The sequence below is a fragment of the Convolutriloba macropyga genome, chromosome 1 (assembly GCF_964194025.1).
Source record: "Convolutriloba macropyga chromosome 1, txConMacr16.3, whole genome shotgun sequence".
Lineage (NCBI taxonomy): Eukaryota > Metazoa > Xenacoelomorpha > Acoela > Convolutidae > Convolutriloba > Convolutriloba macropyga.
In genome coordinates, this window is record NC_134468.1 from 24,863,084 (window position 1) to 24,883,308 (window position 20,225).

The window sequence follows — 20,225 nt, forward strand, 5'->3', positions numbered from 1 at the left end:
GACAATTATCTGGTACAAATGTTTTCTAAGAGCTATTTACCAGCGCTATCTGGGTGTTTCTACACATACCAGTTACCTACCTGTTAAATGCCTACCTCTTACCTGCTACCTAACTGCTAAAACTTATACAAATCAAGTTCAATTAAGGATTGTTAATAATCCAGCTAACTAACACTTGCTACCTACCTGCAAACTTATACCAAATTTAACTACTTACAAGCTCCCGAATTTTACCTACCTGATACCTGTTACCTACCTGCTGCAATTTTTACCTTCTTATACCTACCTGCAAACTTATACCAAACTTACCTACCTAGAAGCTCCCAAATTTTACCTACCTAATACCTGCTACCTACTGCTGCAACTTGTACTTACTTATACCTAAGTTCTAATTGCCGGTAACTTTGTTGCTGGAAACTTGCAATCTACCAGTAACAGCTTTTACCAGTAGGTCCACACCTATTAGTGAAATGCAGAAACGTTGAGATAGTAATCAAACTCGGTAGTAGACGAAAAGCAAAGATAGCGGGAGTGGTCTGGAAGAAAAGAGACTGGGGAGTTTGGGGCGGATAAAACCCCAAAACTGGAAAGCGAAGAAAGAGAGTGGGGTTGGGAAGGCAACCAACCTGTGGGGGTTTGGGGTTGGTAAAACCCCAAAAACTGAAAGCAATGAAAGCGCGGGGGGTTGGGAAGGCAACTAACCTGTGGGGATTTGGGGCGGGTAAAACCCCAAAACCGAAAGCAAAGAAAGCGCGGGGGTTTGGGAAGGCAACCAACCTGGGGGGATTTGGGGCGGGTAAAACCCCAATAATCGAAATCAATGAAAGCGCGGGGGGTTGGGAAGGCAACCAACCTGGGGGGATTTGGGGCGGGTAAAACCCAAAAAACCGAAAGCAAAGAAAGCGCGTGGGGTTGGGAAGGCAACCAACCTGGGGGGGTTTGGGGTTGGTAAAACCCCAAAAACTGAAAGCAATGAAAGCGCGGGGGGTTGGGAAGGCAACTAACCTGTGGGGATTTGGGGCGGGTAAAACCCCAAAACCGAAAGCAAAGAAAGCGCGGGGGTTTGGGAAGGCAACCAACCTGGGGGGATTTGGGGCGGGTAAAACCCCAATAATCGAAATCAATGAAAGCGCGGGGGGTTGGGAAGGCAACCAACCTGGGGGGATTTGGGGCGGGTAAAACCCAAAAAACCGAAAGCAAAGAAAGCGCGTGGGGTTGGGAAGGCAACCAACCTGGGGGGGGTTTGGGGTTGGTAAAACCCCAAAAACCGAAAGCAAAGAAAGCGCGGGGGTTGGGAAGGCAACCAACCTGGGGGGATTTGGGGCGGGTAAAACACCAATAACCGAAATCAATGAAAGCGCGGGGGGTTGGGAAGGCAACCAACCTGGGGGGATTTGGGGCGCGTAAAACCCAAAAAACCGAAAGCAAAGAAAGCGCGGGGGGTTGGGAAGGCAACCAACCTGGAGGGATTTGGGTCGGGTAAAACCCCAAAAACCGAAAACAGAGCGCGCGGGTAAATAATAAGATAATTTTTTAAAGCCTGTCTTTTGGTCTTTTGGATCTGCTCTCAGTCTGTTGTGATGTTTTGCGAACCCTCTTGCTGTTACATTTGGACTGTTTTTGTAAATTTTCTAGATTTTTGGATACTGAAACATCAAAAAAACTCATGGTGCAGATCAATTGTTTCCCATTTCAATCAGTTTTTCAGATTAATACTTAGCTTTTTCAGGGGTTGAATTCGTTGCCTGATGTGGTTGGGCGTCAAAAAATGTTATCAAAAACAACTTAATTTGGGTGGGGGTTATCGTTCGAATTTGCTAATAAAAAATGTTGTTTGTTATTTTGATTTAGATTAGATATATTAGCTTCCTTTGATTGCGAGTGTTTTGTATGATTGTAATTTGTGTTGTGTGGCTCGTGTCGAAAATCACTTCCGTTCGTTTTCGGCAAAAGAAGTCATGTCAGTGACACCAATATTAATCCTGCGCGGACAAAAAAGCCAGACGATAATCAACTGGTTTTGATTGACTTTTTGTTTTCCAGGTACAGCAGCACAATTCAGCCACTTCCTCTGGGAATAGCAAGAGCTTCCGTCTTGGCATGAACGAATTTGCAGACATGACACAACAGGACTTCCTAAACTCACAGTTGGGACACAAGGACCCATCTGAGACTGAGTCGTTAGAAGATGGAAGCGAGACAAACTACGGGTATTTTGATGACCATAAATCATCGCCATTTTGGTTCCCTAAAGTTTATATTACTCATTGGTTAAAAAGACTGCGAAATGTTTTCCGGAATAGTTCATTTCCTTGGTTAAAGATTCGGATAGTCTATATTCGAATACATCAAATAGAGCCTGAAATGCATGATTATTTTTGCGAACCCTATTGAGACTATTATCTTAGATTAGTACAGGTGTCAACTCAGTTTCATAAACCATCTAGCTCGGGCAATCAAATTTTCAACTCATCATATCTGATTCACTATTTGACCTTAAAACTAATGAATTAGGTTTGAATTTTCCTCATTTTTTCTACAGTCTGAGAAAAGGGTTCAACAAAGGTTGATTAAAAATTTCATTTTTGGGTCTCAGAATAAAGGTTTAATTTAAGTTTTTATTATTCAGAGGTGGGGGCCTGAAAGGGGATGTACCCTCTGAGATAGACTGGAGAGACAGTGGGTATGTGAGTGGAGTCAAGTACCAAAACCACTGTGGCAGCTGCTGGGCATTCTCAGCAGCTGGATCTCTCGAAGGACAGTACTTCAATAGAACAGGTCGCATATTTTAGTTTCAAGTTTTCCTAATAACCCAGGATGATGTGCGCTAACCAAACCAGCTCTGATCAGACCGACTAGGGTCACGCACGGTGGGGGGGGGGGGTAAATGCCACCATCCTACAGAGTCTGGCAACACTGCCTACGGTCCGACTCTGATCAAGGCCTCATCCAGAGTCTGGATAGTCTGGTCATAGCGTGGTCTAGAGTCTACTATATAGTATCGTGGTATGATATATGGATAGTATGAACAGAGCCCTTTCCAGATTCTGTATGGTCTAATCAAAAACTTCCAGCGAGTGGAAAGTCTGTTCATAACAAAATGTCCAACCCAGAGCACTTCCCAATTTTACTTGATGGGCATAAAAGACCACGCTAATGTGTAAAATTTGGTAACTGCTCTCGGGAAGAAAAGTTTTCTTTGTTTTGAACTAATATTTCTCCAATAAAGAAATCAAAAACCTTATAAATAAATGGATGTCTATTTTTCTGAAAGGAAAACATCATATCAATGATTACTGCTACTTCGGCGGTTAAAAGTGTTAGTCGGGGTAGCCCCCCGTGCGTGACGCAAGTCGGTCTGGCACCACTAATGAGCAACTCAATTTATTCTGGCACCTCCAGTCCGCCGCCCAAGTAGGTTTTTTGAAAATCACCGAAATCATGCAAAAAACTCAAAAATGATCAAAAAACTAACTTTTTTTGCAAAAAGTCTCAAAATTTTTGGCTGTTTGAGATTTTTTGAAAACTGCCGAAATCATGCAATAAATTCAAAAACGATAACTAAAACTAAATTTTTTTGCAAAAAAACCTCAGAATTTTTGGGTTTTTGAGGTTTTTTGAAAATCACCGAAATCATGCAAAAAACTCAAAAATGATCAAAAAACTAACTTTTTTTGCAAAAAGTCTCAAAATTTTTGGGTGTTTGAGATTTTTTGAAAACTGCCGAAATCATGCAAAAAATTCAAAAACGATAAATAAAACCATTTTTTTTTGGAAAAAACCTCAAAATTTTTGGTTTTTGAGATTTTTCGAAAATCAAGGAAATCACGGGAAGAATTCAAAAATGATCAAAGGAACCGATTTTTTTGCAAAAAACCTCGAAATTTTTTGGGTTATTGAGATTTTTTGAAAATTGCCGAAATCATGCAATAAATTCAAAAACGATAAATAAATTTTTTTTTTTGCAAAAAACCTCAAAATTTTTGGGTTTTTGACATTTTTCGAAAATCACCGGAATCATGGAAAAAATTCAAAAATGATCAATAAACAAAAATAATTTGCAAAAGACCTCAGAATTTTTGGTATTTTGAGATTTTTTGAAAATCACCGAAATCATGCAAGAAATTAAAAAAATGATCAAAAAACTAATTTTTTTTGCAAAGAGCATTGAAGTTTTTGAGTTTTTGAGATTATTTGAAAATCAACAAAATCATAGGAAAAATTTAAAAAATGATCAAAAAACTAAAATTTTTTGCAAAACACCTCAAAGTTTTTTGGTTCTTGAGATTATTTTGAAAATCAACAAAATCATGGGAAAAATTTGAATATCTTCAAAAGAGCCGAAAATTTTTGCCGGAAAACTCGGATTTTTTGGCTTTATAAGACTTTTTGAAAATCAACGAAATCATGAAATTCAAAAATGATCGAAAAACTGAAATTTTTGCAAAAAACCTCAAATATTTTGTTTTTTGAGATTTTTCGGAAAATCAGCGATATCATGGGAAAAATTCGAAATCATAATTAAGAAGTAACAAAAATTGTTTGAAATTAATGATTGATCAAAAGTTACCAATTAGATTTCAGGCGACTGTCCCTCAACAGTAAGGAATCATTAGATACCAATCATAAACTGCAATGGTTTTTTCTCTAGTGGAAGCGACTTTCCGTTGACATTAGTAAAGAAAAAAACTGTTGAGAACTCGATGATTTGGTTTTTTAGTTCTATAGTTAGCTAAATTGCACGTTTTTGGCAACTCTACGCTCAATAAACTACAACAATTTATTTTCATGAAACCTTTTTAGTTGTTTTCTTCGGAATTTTTGTTTTTTTGGAGATTTTTTGGAAAATTAGCGATATCACGGGAAAAATTCGAAATCATAACTAAGAACCAACAAAAATTATTTGAAATTATTGATTGATCAAAAGTAACAAAATAGATCTCAGGTGACTGTCCGTCAACATTAAGGAATCATTGGACACCAATCATAAACTGCAATGGTTTTTTCTCTAGCGGAAGCGACTGTCGGCTGACACTAGTAAAGAAAAAGAGCTGTTGAGAACTTGAAGATTTGATTTTTTAGTTCTGTAGTTAGCTAAATTGCACGTATTTAAAGATTGTACGTTCAATAAACTACAACAATTACTTTTCACGAAAACTTTTCTGTTGTTTTCTTCGGAACTTTTGTTTTTTTTTTCAGTTTTTTTGGAAAATCAGCGATATCATGGGAAATTTTCGAAATCATAATTAAGAAGTAACAAAAATTGTTTGAAATTAATGATTGATCAAAAAATAACAAACAGTTTTCAGGCAATTTCAGGATTTTTTGTTTTTTATTGAGATTTTTGGAAAATCCGCGATATCATGGGAAAAAGTCGAACATTATCAAAACAGCCGAACTTTTTTGCAGGAAACCTTAGATGTTTTTGGCTTGTTAAGAATTTTTGAAAATCAACTAAATCATGGGAAAAACTCAAAAATGGTCAAAAAACTAAAATTTTTTTGGTTTTTGAGATTTTTCAAAATCATAATTAGGAACAAACAAAAATTATATAAAATTAATGATTGATCCAAAGAAACCAAATAGATTTCAGGCGACTGTCCGTCAACATTAAGGAATCATTAGATACCAATCATACACTGCAATGATTTTTTCTCTAGTGGAAGCGACTTTCCGCTGACATTAGTAAAGAAAAAAACTGTTGAGAACTTGAGGATTTGTTTTTAATTCCGTAGTTAGCTAAATTAAACGTTTTTGAAAACTGTACGCTCAAAAAACTACAACACTTTATTTTCATGAAAATTTTTGTTGTTTTCTTCGGAACTTCTGTTTCGTTATGAGTTTTTTTTGAAAATCAACGAGATCATGGAAAAAAATTCAAAAATGGTCGAAGAACTAAATTTTTTTGCAAAAAACCTCAAATATTTTGGGTTTTTGAGATTTTTCGGAAAGTCAGCGATATCATGGGAAAAATTCGAAATCACAATTAAGGACTAACAAAAATTATTTGAAATTAATGGTTGATCAAAAGTAACCAAATAGATTTCAGGCGACTGTCCGTCTACATTAAGGAATCATCGGATTCCAATCATAAACTGCAATATTTTTTCCCTAGTGGAAGCGACTGTCCGCTGACACTAGTAAAGAAAAAAACTGTTGAGAACTTGAAGATTTGATTTTTTAGTTCTGTAGTTAGCTAAATTACACGTTTTTTGGCGACTGTACGCTCAATAAACTACAACAATTTATTTTCATGAAAATTTTTTTGTTGTTTTCTTCGGAATTTTTGTTTCTTTTTGAGATTTTTTGAAAATCAACGAAATCATAGAAAAAATTCAAAAATGGTCAAAAAACGAAATTTTAATGCAAAAAAACCTCAAATATTTTGTTTTTTGAGATCTTTCGGAAAATCAGCGATATCATGGGAAAAATTCGAAATTATAATTAAGAACTAACGAAAATTATTTGAAATTAATGGTTGATCAAAATCAATCAAATAGATTTCAGGCGACTGTCCGTCAACATTTAGGAATCATTGGATACCAATCATAAACTGCAATGGTTTTTTCTCTAGTGGAAGCAACTTTCTGCTGACATTAGTAAAGAAAAAAAAACTGTTGAGAATTTGAGGATTTCGTTTTTAGGTTTCTAGTGAGCTAAATTGCACGTTTTTGACAACTGTACGCTCAATAAACTACAACAATTTATTTTCAAGAAAACTTTTTTGTTGTTTTCTTCGGAATTTTTGTTTTTTTTGAGATTTTTTGAAAATCAACAAAATCATGGAGAAATTAAAAAATGTTCAAAAAACTAAAATTTTTTGCAAAGAACCTCAAAATCTTTGGGTTTTTGAGATTTTTCGGAAAATCAGCGATATCTTGGGAAAAATTCGAAATCATAATTAAGAACTAACAAAAATTATTCGAAATTAATGGTTGATCAAAAGTAACCAAATAGATTTCAGGCGACTGTCCGTCAACATTAAGGAATCATTAGATACCAATCGTAATCTGCAATGTTTTTTCCCTAGTGGAAGCGACTGTCCGCTGACACTAGTAAAGAAAAAAAAACTGTTGAGAACTTGAAGGTTTGATTTTTTAGTTCTGTAGTTAGCTAAATTACACGTTTTTGGCAACTGTACGCTCAATAAACTACAACAATTTCTTCTCATGAAAACTTTTTTGTTGTTTTCTTCGGAATTTTAGTTTTTTGAGATTTTTTGAAAATCAACAAAAACATGGAGAAATTTCAAAATTGATCAAAAAAACTAATTTTTTTTGAAAAAAACCTCATAAATTTCTGAGTTTTTTAGATTTTATGGAAAATCAGCGATATCATGGGAAAAATTCGAAATCATAATTAAGAACTTACAAAAATTATTTGAAATTAATGATTGATAAGAAGTAGCCAAACAGATTTCAGGCGATTGTCCGTCAACATCAAAGAATCAATACATACCAATCATAAACCGCAATGTCTTTTCCCTAGTGGATGCGACTGTCCGCTGACACTAGTAAAGAAAAAAACTGTTGAGAACTTGAAGGTTTCGTTTTTTAGTTCTGTAGTTAGCTAAATTACACGTTTTTGGCGACTGTACGCTCAATAAACTACAACAATTTATTTTCATGAAAACTTTTTTGTTGTTTTCTTCGGAATTTTTGTTTTTCTTGAGATTTTTTGAAAATCAACAATATCATCGAGAAATTTTAAAACTTTTCAAAAAACTAAAGTTTTTTGCAAAGAACCTCAAAATCTTTGGGTTTTTGAGATTTTTCGGAAAATCAGCGATATCTTGGGAAAAATTCGCTATCATAATTAAGAACTAACAAAAATTATTTGAAATTAATAGTTGATCAAAAGTAACCAAATAGATTTCAGGCGACTGTCCGTCAACATTAAGGAATCATTAGATACCAATCATAAACCGCAAGGTCTTTTCCCTAGTGGAAGCGACTGTCCACTGACACTAGTAAAGAAAAAAAACTGTTGAGAACTTGAAGATTTCATTTTTTAGATCTGTAGTGAGCTAAATTACACGTTTGTGACAACTGTACGCTCAATCAACTACAACAATTTCTTCTCATGAAAACTTTTTTGTTGTTTTCTTCGGAATTTATTTTTTTTGAGATTTTTTGAAAATCAACAAAATCATGGAGAAATTTCAATATTGATCAAAAAACTAAATTTCTTTGCAAAAAACCTCATAAATTTTTGAGTTTTTGAGATTTTATGGAAAATCAGCGATATCATGGGAAAAATTTGAAATTATAATTAAGAACTTACAAAAATTATTTGAAATTAATGATTGATAAGAAGTAGCCAAATAGATTTCAGGCGACTCTCCGTCAAAATCAAAGAATCAATACATACCAATCATAAATTGCAACGGTTTTTCTCTAGTGGAAGCGACTGTCCACTGACACTAGTAAAGAAAAAAAGCTGTTGAGAACTTGAAGATTTGATTTTTTAGTTCTGTAGTTAGCTAAATTACACGTTTTTGGCGACTGTACGCTCAATAAACTACAACAATTTCTTCTCATGAAAACTTTTTTGTTGTTTTATTCGGAATTTTTGTTTCTTTTGAGATTTTTTGAAAATCAACAAAATCATGGAGAAATTTCAAAATTGATCAAAAAAACTAATTTTTTTTTGAAAAAAAACCTCATAAATTTCTGAGTTTTTGAGATTTTATGGAAAATCAGCGATATCATGGGAAAAATTCGAAATCATAATTAAGAACTTACAAAAATTATTTGAAATTAATGATTGATAAGAAGTAGCCAAACAGATTTCAGGCGACTGTCCGTCAACATCAAAGAATAAATACATACCAATCATAAACCGCAATGTCTTTTCCCTAGTGGAAGCGACTGTCCGCTGACACTAGTAAAGAAAAAAACTGTTGAGAACTTGAAGGTTTGATTTTTTAGTTCTGTAGTTAGCTAAATTACACGTTTTTGGCAACTGTACGCTCAATAAACTACAACAATTTCTTCTCATGAAAACTTTTTTGTTGTTTTCTTCGGAATTTTATTTTTTTTGAGATTTTTTGAAAATCAACAAAATCATGGAGAAATTTTAAAATTGTTCAAAAAACTAAACTTTTTTGCAAAGAACCTCAAAATCTTTGGGTTTTTGAGATTTTTCGGAAAATCAGCGATATCTTGGGAGAAATTCGAAATCATAATTAAGAACTAACAAAAATTATTTGAAATTAATGGTTGATCAAAAGTAACCAAATAGATTTCAGGCGACTGTCCGTCAACATTAAGGAATCAATAATACCAATCATAAATTGCAACGGTTTTTCTCTAGTGGAAGCGACTGTCCACTGACACTAGTAAAGAAAAAAAGCTGTTGAGAACTTGAAGGTTTGATTTTTTAGTTCTGTAGTTAGCTAAATTACACGTTTTTGGCGACTGTATGCTCAAAAAACTAAAACAATTTATTTTCATGAAAACTTTTTTGTTGTTTTCTTCGGAATTTTAGTTTTTTTGAGATTTTTTGAAAATCAACAAAATCATGGAGAAATTTAAAAATTAATCAAAAAAACTAAATTTTTTTGCAAAAAACCTCATAAATTTTTGAGTTTTTGAGATTTTATGGAAAATCAGCGATATCATGGGGAAAATTCAAAATCATAATTAAGAACTTACAAAAATTATTTGAAATTAATGATTGATAAGAAGTAGCCAAACAGATTTCAGGTGACTGTCCGTCAACATCAAAGAATCAATACATACCAATCATAAACCGCAATGTCTTTTCAATAGTGGAAGCGACTGTCCGCTGACACTAGTAAAGAAAAAAACTGTTGAGAACTTGAAGGTTTGATTTTTTAGTTCTGTAGTTAGCTAAATTACACGTTTTTGGCGACTGTACGCTCAAAAAACTACAACAATTTATTTTCATGAAAACTTTTTTGTTGTTTTCTTCGGAATTTTTGTTTTTTTTGAGATTTTTTGAAAATCAACAAAATCATGGAGAAATTTTTAAAATGTTCAAAAAACTAAAGTTTTTTTGCAAAGAACCTCAAAATCTTTGGGTTTTTGAGATTTTTCGGAAAATCAGCGATATCTTGTGAGAAATTCGAAATCATATTTAAGAACTAACAAAAATTATTTGAAATTAATGGTTGATCAAAAGTAACCAAAAAGATTTCAGGCGACTGTCCGTCAACATTAAGGAATCAATAATACCAATCATAAATTGCAACGGTTTTTCTCTAGTGGAAGTGACTGTCCACTGACACTAGTAGAGAAAAAAAGCTGTTGAGAACTTGAAGGTTTCGTTTTTTAGTTCTGTAGTTAGCTAAATTACAGGTTTTTGGCGACTGTACGCTCAATAAACTACAACAATTTAATTTCATGAAAACTTTTTTGTTGTTTTCTTCGGAATTTTTGTTTTTTTTTGAGATTTTTTGAAAATCAACAATATCATCGAGAAATTTTAAAAATGTTCAAAAAACTAAAGTTTTTTGCAAAGAACCTCATAAATTTCTGAGTTTTTGAGATTTTTCGGAAAATCAGCGATATCTTGGGAAAAATTCGAAACCATAATTAAGAACTAACAAAAATTATTTGAAATTAATGGTTGATCAAAAGTAACCAAATAGATTTCAGGCGACTGTCCGTCAACATTAAGGAATCATTAGATACCAATCATAAACCGCAAGGTCTTTTCCCCAGTGGAAGCGACTGTCCACTGACACTAGTAAAGAAAAAAAAACTGTTGAGAACTTGAAGATTTCATTTTTTAGATCTGTAGTGAGCTAAATTACACGTTGGTGACAACTGTACGCTCAATAAACTACAACAATTTCTTCTCATGAAAACTTTTTTGTTGTTTTCTTCGGAATTTTAGTTTTTTTGAGATTTTTTGAAAATCAACAAAATCATGGAGAAATTTCAAAATTGATCAAAAAAACTAATTTTTTTTGAAAAAAACCTCATAAATTTCTGAGTTTTTGAGATTTTATGGAAAATCAGCGATATCATGGGAAAAATTCGAAATCATAATTAAGAACTAACAAAAGTTATTTGAAATTAATGGTTGATCAAAAGTAACCAAAAAGATTTCAGGCGACTGTCCGTCAACATTAAGGAATCAATAATACCAATCATAAATTGCAACGGTTTTTCTCTAGTGGAAGCGACTGTCCACTGACACTAGTAGAGAAAAAAAGCTGTTGAGAACTTGTAGGTTTCGTTTTTTAGTTCTGTAGTTAGCTAAATTACAAGTTTTTGGCGACTGTACGCTCAATAAACTACAACAATTTAATTTCATGAAAACTTTTTTGTTGTTTTCTTCGGAATTTTTGTTTTTTTTTGAGATTTTTTGAAAATCAACAAAATCATGGAGAAATTTTAAAAATGTTCAAAAAACTAAAGTTTTTTGCAAAGAACCTCAAAATCTTTGGGTTTTTGAGATTTTTCGGAAAATCAGCGATATCTTGTGAGAAATTAGAAATCATATTTAAGAACTAACAAAAATTATTTGAAATTAATGGTTGATCAAAAGTAACCAAAAAGATTTCAGGCGGCTGTCCGTCAACATTAAGGAATCAATAATACCAATCATAAATTGCAACGGTTTTTCTCTAGTGGAAGCGACTGTCCACTGACACTAGTAGAGAAAAAAAGCTGTTGAGAACTTGAAGGTTTCGTTTTTTAGTTCTGTAGTTAGCTAAATTACAGGTTTTTGGCGACTGTACGCTCAATAAACTACAACAATTTAATTTCATGAAAACTTTTTTGTTGTTTTCTTCGGAATTTTTGTTTTTTTTGAGATTTTTTGAAAATCAACAATATCATCGATAAATTTTAAAAATGTTCAAAAAACTAAAGTTTTTTGCAAAGAACCTCATAAATTTCTGAGTTTTTGAGATTTTTTGGAAAATCAGCGATATCTTGGGAAAAATTCGCTATCATAATTAAGAACTAACAAAAATTATTTGAAATTAATAGTTGATCAAAAGTAACCAAATAGATTTCAGGCGACTGTCCGTCAACATTAAGGAATCATTAGATACCAATCATAAACCGCAAGGTCTTTTCCCTAATGGAAGCAACTGTCCACTGACACTAGTAAAGAAAAAAAAACTGTTGAGAACTTGAAGATTTCATTTTTTAGATCTGTAGTGAGCTAAATTACACGTTGGTGACAACTGTACGCTCAATCAACTACAACAATTTATTTTCATGATAACTTTTTTGTTGTTTTCTTTGGAATTTTTGTTTGTTTTGAGATTTTTCGAAAATCAACAAAATCATGGAGAAATTTCAAATATGTTAAAAAAACTAAAGTTTTTTGCAAAAATTTTCAAAATTTTTGGTTTTTGAGATTTTTTTTGGAAAATCATTGATATCATGGGAAACATTCGAAATCATAATTAATAACTAACAAAAATTATTTGAATTTAATGATTGATGAAAAGTAACCAAATAGATTCCGAAAAAGAAAGCCCAACATTAGTACTAAAAGTAAATAGGTAATCAAAACAATAATAAAAATTTTAGGAAGAATTTCTCAAAAAAAAACAAAACATGCCATGAGAGCGCTTAATAGAGAGGAACTTTATCCATGCTGCTGTTCTCGCAGAACATAAGACTATAGGGTGCAAACCACGGCGAACTTTTAGCAACTTTTGAGGCCAAACAAATATTGCCATCTTTGGTGGCACTAACAGATATCTGGTTGAAAGATTACTCAAACAACCAATTGTTCTGCAACGCAACCCGACCCAAAAAAAGGCAGAGGAGAAGCTCTGCTCGCGAGAAAAGAAAATCAATTAACCACAAAAAAGACCTCCGCAAGCAATGCTATACAAGTTTTAACGGCAATTTGAGTTTCAAAAAATCGGTGTTTTGTAGTAACGGTTGTTTACAAGGCTCCACAAACAGATATATTAAGATTTTAAAATTTCTTTTTGGAACCTCTTTTTGTCCTGGGACAAAAAAACTCATGTTTTATGCGGGGATTTAAATGTAGATTTTTCGAAAAATGATAAAATAACAGAAAATTTTCTGAGGGAAATCGGCCCCCTAAACCTATACCTATAATCAAAGAAAAACAAGCACATCAGAGAAACGATCAGACGCAACACAACTCTAGATGTTTTCTCAAATTTTGAATGTGAAACAGAGGATCTGAAAACAAAGGTGTCAGACCATTGTGGAGTTTATTTGAAAGTAAGTGACCATAACCAAAGTCAAAACAACACCATAGGAGATGAACAAGAAAAACAGAGAAACTTGAATGCAACAGGTTTACTAACTTTCTGGAGTTAAATGTTGAATTGTCAATAGAATTTAAGTCAAAAGATGATTTTTTCAGTTATGCACAGTGGAGGAAGGAATTAGCAATCTCGAGAAAATTATAATTGAAACTAATAAAAAACTCATCAAAAACGAAAAAATACGAAACTGGATTACCAACGAAGTTAAAAATGCTTGTTCCAAGAAACAACGTCTTTGGAATAATTTTTGCAGTCCATGTCACAAGAAGCAAAAAAAATAATACAACTTACAGAACAACAAAAGAAAAACACTGATAAGAGACGCTAAAAAGAACTATTACGAAAAATTTTTTGATAAACAAAATGATTCCAACGGCGAAAATTTTTATGGGTAACTGAGTCAAACTTGCCATCCAAATTCACAAAGAAAAGCAGAAATCACAAACACAATTGGCTCCGAAACACTCAATTATTTCTTTGTAAATATTGGACCCTCACTTGCAAAGAAAATTGAGAAACCATATAAAGGGACTCTGGTTAATCGGGTTGATGATTCTTTTGTTCTCAAGGCGTTTAAAAGGACGAAGTAACGTTCGAGATAAAAAGAACTTATTGGAAAAGTAGTTCCGATTACATGGGTTAAAAAAACCATCTTTTAGAAATAATTAATTCAGTCTTTAGTGGACACCTGACAGATTTTTTCAACAAAATCAAAGATATATTCCATTATACCGAATGCTCAGAAGTTTCAAAAGTTGTGTATATTTTCAAGGATGGAGATCCAAATGAGCGTAACAATTATAGACCAATTTCTTTAGTACCACTTTTTGGCAATTTTTTTGAAAATATTATTAAACGAAGACTGATGTCATTTCCGCTGAAAAAAAATTTCTCCTGAAAACAATTTGGTTTCCTGAGTAAGAGATCAACGGTCAATGCCTTAAAAGAAACGCTGGATTAAGAGATTAAGGGAGAAAAACGTTCTGGCTCATTGTACTTTATTTGACCTCTCATAAGCATTTCATACTGTTGACCACATCTTATTGCAAGACAAATGTTCCCAATATCGTTTGAGAGGCAAAATCGAACAGTTACTAAAGTTTTATCCTAAATATCGCAAAGAATTCGTTCGATATAGAGGAGAATTTTCCTCAGCTAAAGAAAATGAGTACGTAGTCCCTCAAGGATCAGTATCAGGACCACTTCTGTTTCTAATATATATAAACGATATCGTAGACATACCAAAGCACAATAATATTCTGTTATATGCAGATGACACAAACATATTTGGCAAATATGAGCAAATTGAACATACAAATAATCTGAAAATGATTTCCAGCTGGCTAGAGAGTAACAAACTGTCACCAAATATTAAAACAGCACAAATACTTCTGCTAGGACCCCACAATTTATCAGATAAAAAACTTATTTGGAGAGGGGAAGAAGTAGAGGAGAGCAAATGTGTTCAATATTTAGATCTTAAAATTGACAACAAACTCGCATTTGAAAAGCACATAGACTATGTTCAAATGAAAGGTAACCAATACATTTCGGTTTTATATCAAACAAAGAAATATCTGCAAAGAGAATTACTTCTGAAAATTTTTAAACATTACGTTCAACCACAAAATCAATACAGAGTTCTAATATATGGCACGGCAAACAAAAGTGTTCTTGAAAGACTACAACGTCAACAAAACTTCCTAATCAGAATAGTTTTTGGGTTCCAAAGCATAAAGAAGTTCGTAGTTGTAGATCAAAAAATAAAATTCCATGAATATTTGAGCTACACCTGTACGAACTTCTGAAACTTTTATCAAAAATAATCAGAAAAGAGCGTCCTAGTCAATATATTAACTCGTTTATAACTGACAATGAAATCGACCGATCAATCGACACTGAACGGAGAATCAGAACAATACATCTCATAGAAAAATAAACACGCAAGAAACGAAAACGAATCTCAGTTCGGTTGAGAATACTCTACAATAGCCTATCCACTCTTGACTTTAGTATAATAAAAAGTTTGAGAATCTGCAAAGAAAAGAATTTGAAAAAACTGCTACACTCCTTTCTGAACAATTACATAAACGATTCCATATTTTTTGAAACTTGTATTGGTAGTATGCTCGATAACAAAGAACGTGTTTTTTGGAAAGAGAAAAAACTTTTCTAAATGAAAAACAATTAGACAGTTGGCGAGTAAAATTGATGTATTAAACCCTACATTTTTCCTGTTGCTCTTGAATGGTCTCAGTATAGGTAACTAAATGAATTTTGAACGGATAATCTAATTTTGAATAGCTCTGTAACTGTGCTGAAACAGGCAAATTGCCTCCTAGCATTTACGCTTTTTACTCTAATTTGTTTTAATTATTCGAAGATTGAATATTTGGTACTGAAAACAAAATTATTATTTATAAGTGGGTCTCACACCCCGAGCACAACTTAAATTGGTCTGATGAGAGCCGATTTTGGTCTGAATGGTCTGTTGCACCCATTAAGTCACGCAAGTCAGTGGGTCGCACATTGCATCCTGAGATGGACATATAATCTACCACGATCACATTGTACGAGTTAGTAGGAATAGACATTCGAAAATATTCTCGAATGTCTGGGAAAAGATTTGATTGATTTTTTGTTGATTGGTGCACTGGAATATATATTAATTTTGAACATATTATGCGCGTTCTTGATTGTAACTATAAGCGATCTATTATATTTGGAAGATTAAAGCTACAACACATCATTCGGCCTGCTAGCTTGCTGGCTTACTTTTTTCGGCGTACTTTGAGCTCACTTATTTATGTCAAATTAGACAGTTGGCATACAAGTACTATTTTAAACAAATTTGAGTTCAATTTAAATAGATTGACCAGTGTTGGATTTTTAGATAATATTAACTCGCAATTGAGTGAAAATTGATTCCTTTTTTGAGTCACAGTAGTGAGCTAGTTTTATGCCAAAAATTTTGAAATCTATTTGAGTTGTTCTAATGTTCTGTAATAAACTGGCCGCGACAACAATTTTTTAATTCAACGCCAACTGGGTAAACTAAACACCACAGTTGACAAATCATAATCAAAGAAAATGCAAAATTATTTTCTGCAAAGTGTAAAGTTATATATTTTCTGTTTTTTGTCACCATATAGTTGGATCAATTCACATAAGTTGCTGACTTCTGTAGTCAGTGATATAATCCTGAGATATAATGTTTCTTTTTTTTTAACAAAATGAGGTATCCTTTTTGATTAAAAATATTCAAAAACAAAAACAAAATACTTTTCTTAAAAAGCGTTTGTTTAACTTTTTAGGAAAGAGTTTAATTTGAGCCGAATCTGAGCGAAACGTTAAGCACAAGATTATGAGCGCAGATAGTTGAAAATTCTGTCACTGTATGTGTCATTACTAGATTGTTTGACAATCTCTTTCGCAATCGGAAGAAAGGCCAATATTGTCAAATTTAGTCTTAAATTATGCATGAAATTTTTTATATGGGTAATGATTACAGAAACAAATTCAAGGCGTGGAAGATAACAGGAACAAATTCAACGTCAACTAGATAATTGATATCAAATCGCAAAAAATATCTTTAAAGTAAGTAGATATACTTGAATTGTTTCACTTAATCAGGCCAGGTATTAGTCAAGTACAGACTGTTCGTAGGTTTCAATTTCATCGATAGGTTTCAATCTCTCTTCGTTTTAATTTGAATATGTTCTTGCTCCGGAATTTATCTATAATTTATCTTGCCATAATAGTACGGCTCCACTTCCCCTATAACTATGCGCCTGCGAGAACTTATTCATATTTTGTATGACAAAAATCAGGTGACTCGAGTTGAATAGATACTACCAACAACAGGGTAATAACTAAAATTAGCAAACAGATTCAGAGATCTGCCCTTTTTTGTATCACAACAGGTGGTTATACCAGTTCTACAGTTTTGACCACATTGTAGTCATTTCCGGCAAATCAAGCCACTTTTAAATTCTGTCAAGTCTCTTCATCATTTAGCACGGAAACAACTATTCCATTTAAAATAACAATTTTCCAGCTTGTAATTTCCATGCCCAAAGAACCTCAACTGATCAGGCCAGCTTCGAGCCCACTATAAATCTATGAGTATACTGAATAGCCACAAAAAGGTTCTGAACAAAATCCCATAAATTGATCAGATTTCGTTTCGTTCCGTGACCATGTGATAAGAAATCACATCGTTTGGACCCCGAATTGGGTTAGTTGGCAATTTGGGTTTTTCAGGAGTGCTAATTGAACTGAGTGCACAACAGATGGTAGACTGTGTCATGGGATCCTATGGCTGTGGGGGTGGGAATGTTGAGCTGGCATTCTACTACCTCATGGCCACTGGTTCTATCTCAGCGGAAGAGTACCCTTACATGGCCACAGACACACAGGCATGCATGGATGAGGGAAAACCCATTGTAACCAATGTCACATTCTACAACAGACTACCAAAAGGTAACTAATGCCAGGCATCTAATCAGTTTTCACATCCCTTTGGTGAGTTAGTGTGTGTGTGTGTGTGTGTGTGTGTGTGTGTGTGTGTGTGTGTGTGTGTGTGTGTGGGTGTGTGTGTGTGTGTGTGTGTGTGTGTGTGTGTGTGTGTGTGTGTGTGTGTGAATGCATGGATGTGTATGTGTGTATGTGTGTGTGTGTGTGTCATCTTGTTTTTCTATATTTTCACCTTTTAACTCTCTCAACCTTTTTCACATGCTGTATTTGGTGTTTGAGAGCTGATAAAGTGAAATGTTTTGTTTCTTAGGGAATGAGACGGCTCTGAAAGAAGCTGTTGGTCTAATAGGACCAGTGTCTGCTGCCATGGATGCCAGTCACTTCAGTTTCCAGTTCTATGAGCGGGGAGTGTTCTATGAACCACTGTGCGACCCAAACTCACTTGACCACTCTGTCTTAATTGTGGGGTAAGAGCTCAGCAAATGCATAATGATAGTAACCCGCATTGAGAAAAAATTCAAAACAAAGTATTTAAAGAGATTTTGGCGCAAAAAAATCTCCAGAAGAAAATTGATTTAATATAACCAATATTTGTCCCTATAACCTTTTCAATACTTTTAAATCGATTTAAGTGGCATCAAAATAATCGTTTTAAATTGTCGTAAAATGGTTTTAAACGGTTTTTCTCTACTACATAGATGCTCGTAAATACATGGTTTTACTAAACCTGTTTGTCTTCTGAGAACAATGTTAGACATTGAAACCGAGAATTTATTGGTAAAAATTTTATAAAATTATAAATTTATGAAGACTTACATGAAATTTCAGCCAAGTTTCAGGCTCCGAAGAGTTTCAGTTCGAGTTTTCTTTTTTCCCTGCCTTGCTCCTCAAGTAATAAGGTCTTCATTCGTCGAATGGCTCCGTGGAGAAATCTGTTAACAAAAAAGAACGAATTAAACAAAAAAGATGCCTTTTGAAAAAGATTCTTTGAAATTTTTTGTTTAATTAATTAATGATGAAGCAAAATGAAACATTAAGTAAATTTGTGGTATGTCTCACGCAAACTTCATCTAAATATACCCAAAAAGACATTGCTAAAGACACCTGGAATTAACGTTGCAAATAAAAACAGATAAATTATTCCTTAATCTGAGGAAAATATGAAAGCTGGTTACCATAAATTCAAAAATCAAATGCTAATCACATAATCTTGCATGTCTCCACCTTACAGATGAATTCTTACATTGGTTATCAGTTATTAATGTTGAGCAATCTGTTTTAAAATGAGAACATACATGACTTGTCATTGACACCAGTTGTAAAACCGGTCATAATTGACATGAAAAGTGGGCAGTCATAGCAGTCATAGCTGTTTATCAAAAGTTTTGGAGATAAAATTGCGAACTGCCGCTTTTGTAAATTAATTTAAATTTACTACATTTCATGGCGCAACTCTGACACGATTTTGGGCATCGCTTCGTTTATTTTTAAAGGTACGGCACTACTCCAGAGGGTGAGGACTACTGGCTAGTGAAGAACAGCTGGGGGGCTAACTGGGGTCTGGACGGGTACTTCATGCTAGCCAGGAATAAGGACAACCACTGCGGGATAGCTTCTTATACGGGATACCCTACCATATAGAACTCACAACACCACTCTGTATTTAACAATCACTCATTCTTGAGTCGAGGCGTCCACTGTTAAAAATCGTTAAGGAGTAGAATGAGTGGCAAATTTTTTCTGTTTCATCGTCATCTCACGTATTTTAAAAAGAGAGCTATGGGTAAAAATTAAACACAGTGCGGAATGATTAGTATAAAATAAATTTATAAGGAAAATTGAGACCACTCTGTCCTCTATTTTCAGCAGTGGATGCAAGTCCTAACCTTGACTCGAATATAGACGCCTATCTCCGCCCTCTGACTTGATAATTGCACGCAATCTTGTTGGAAAATATGAATCAATTAAATTCTATTGTCAGCTCGATTAATTAAAATTTCCAAGATTTCAATTTTATCAGTTCTTTCTAAAAAAGGTGAGGAAAAGTGATCCTCAGTCAAACCGGGACATTTGTTCGCTGATAATCTTGAATTTTTCCTGTATGATTATGCATTGACAGGGAAGATCCTTAATAGATAACAAGATAACATTACTTTCCTAGGGGTTATCACCATGTAGCGATCGACCTCGAGAGTGTACTTAAAATGCATAAAAGTTTATCTAATAAAGAATTATCAAAAAGTGAAAAATGAGTCAAGTCATTGTAATGATAGACCAGTTCTAAGAATTGAGGTGTTGCTCTTAATGACTCTAAGCATCCATGGCATTGAAGGAAATATCTTGTATGATATACGATCGTGGAAAAAATATTTATTTGCTTAGATTATCACTTGCTACTAGTAGTAGTGCTGGTATTTTTTATCCACTATTTCTTCACACAAAAGTGGGGTGCGCTGAGCACCAAGGAGTGTTCATCTTCTGCATTAACCTGGCAATTAAAAATATTAATTCT

General features: G+C 33.6%; 1 protein-coding gene across 1 annotated transcript in view; it reads left to right on the plus strand.

Moving 5' to 3' along the window:
- The window catches only part of LOC142337023 (cathepsin L-like peptidase), a 30,009-nt gene extending 10,285 nt beyond the window's left edge, over positions 1-19,724 (plus strand). Inside the window, exons 2-6 of the mRNA XM_075386059.1 lie at positions 2,044-2,210; positions 2,630-2,778; positions 17,501-17,719; positions 18,024-18,180; positions 19,207-19,724. Coding sequence (XP_075242174.1) covers positions 2,044-2,210; positions 2,630-2,778; positions 17,501-17,719; positions 18,024-18,180; positions 19,207-19,354 — 840 coding nt within the window. The 3' untranslated portion in view covers positions 19,355-19,724. The remainder of the gene's footprint in view (positions 1-2,043; positions 2,211-2,629; positions 2,779-17,500; positions 17,720-18,023; positions 18,181-19,206) is intronic.
- Positions 19,725-20,225: the final 501 nt, after the last annotated feature.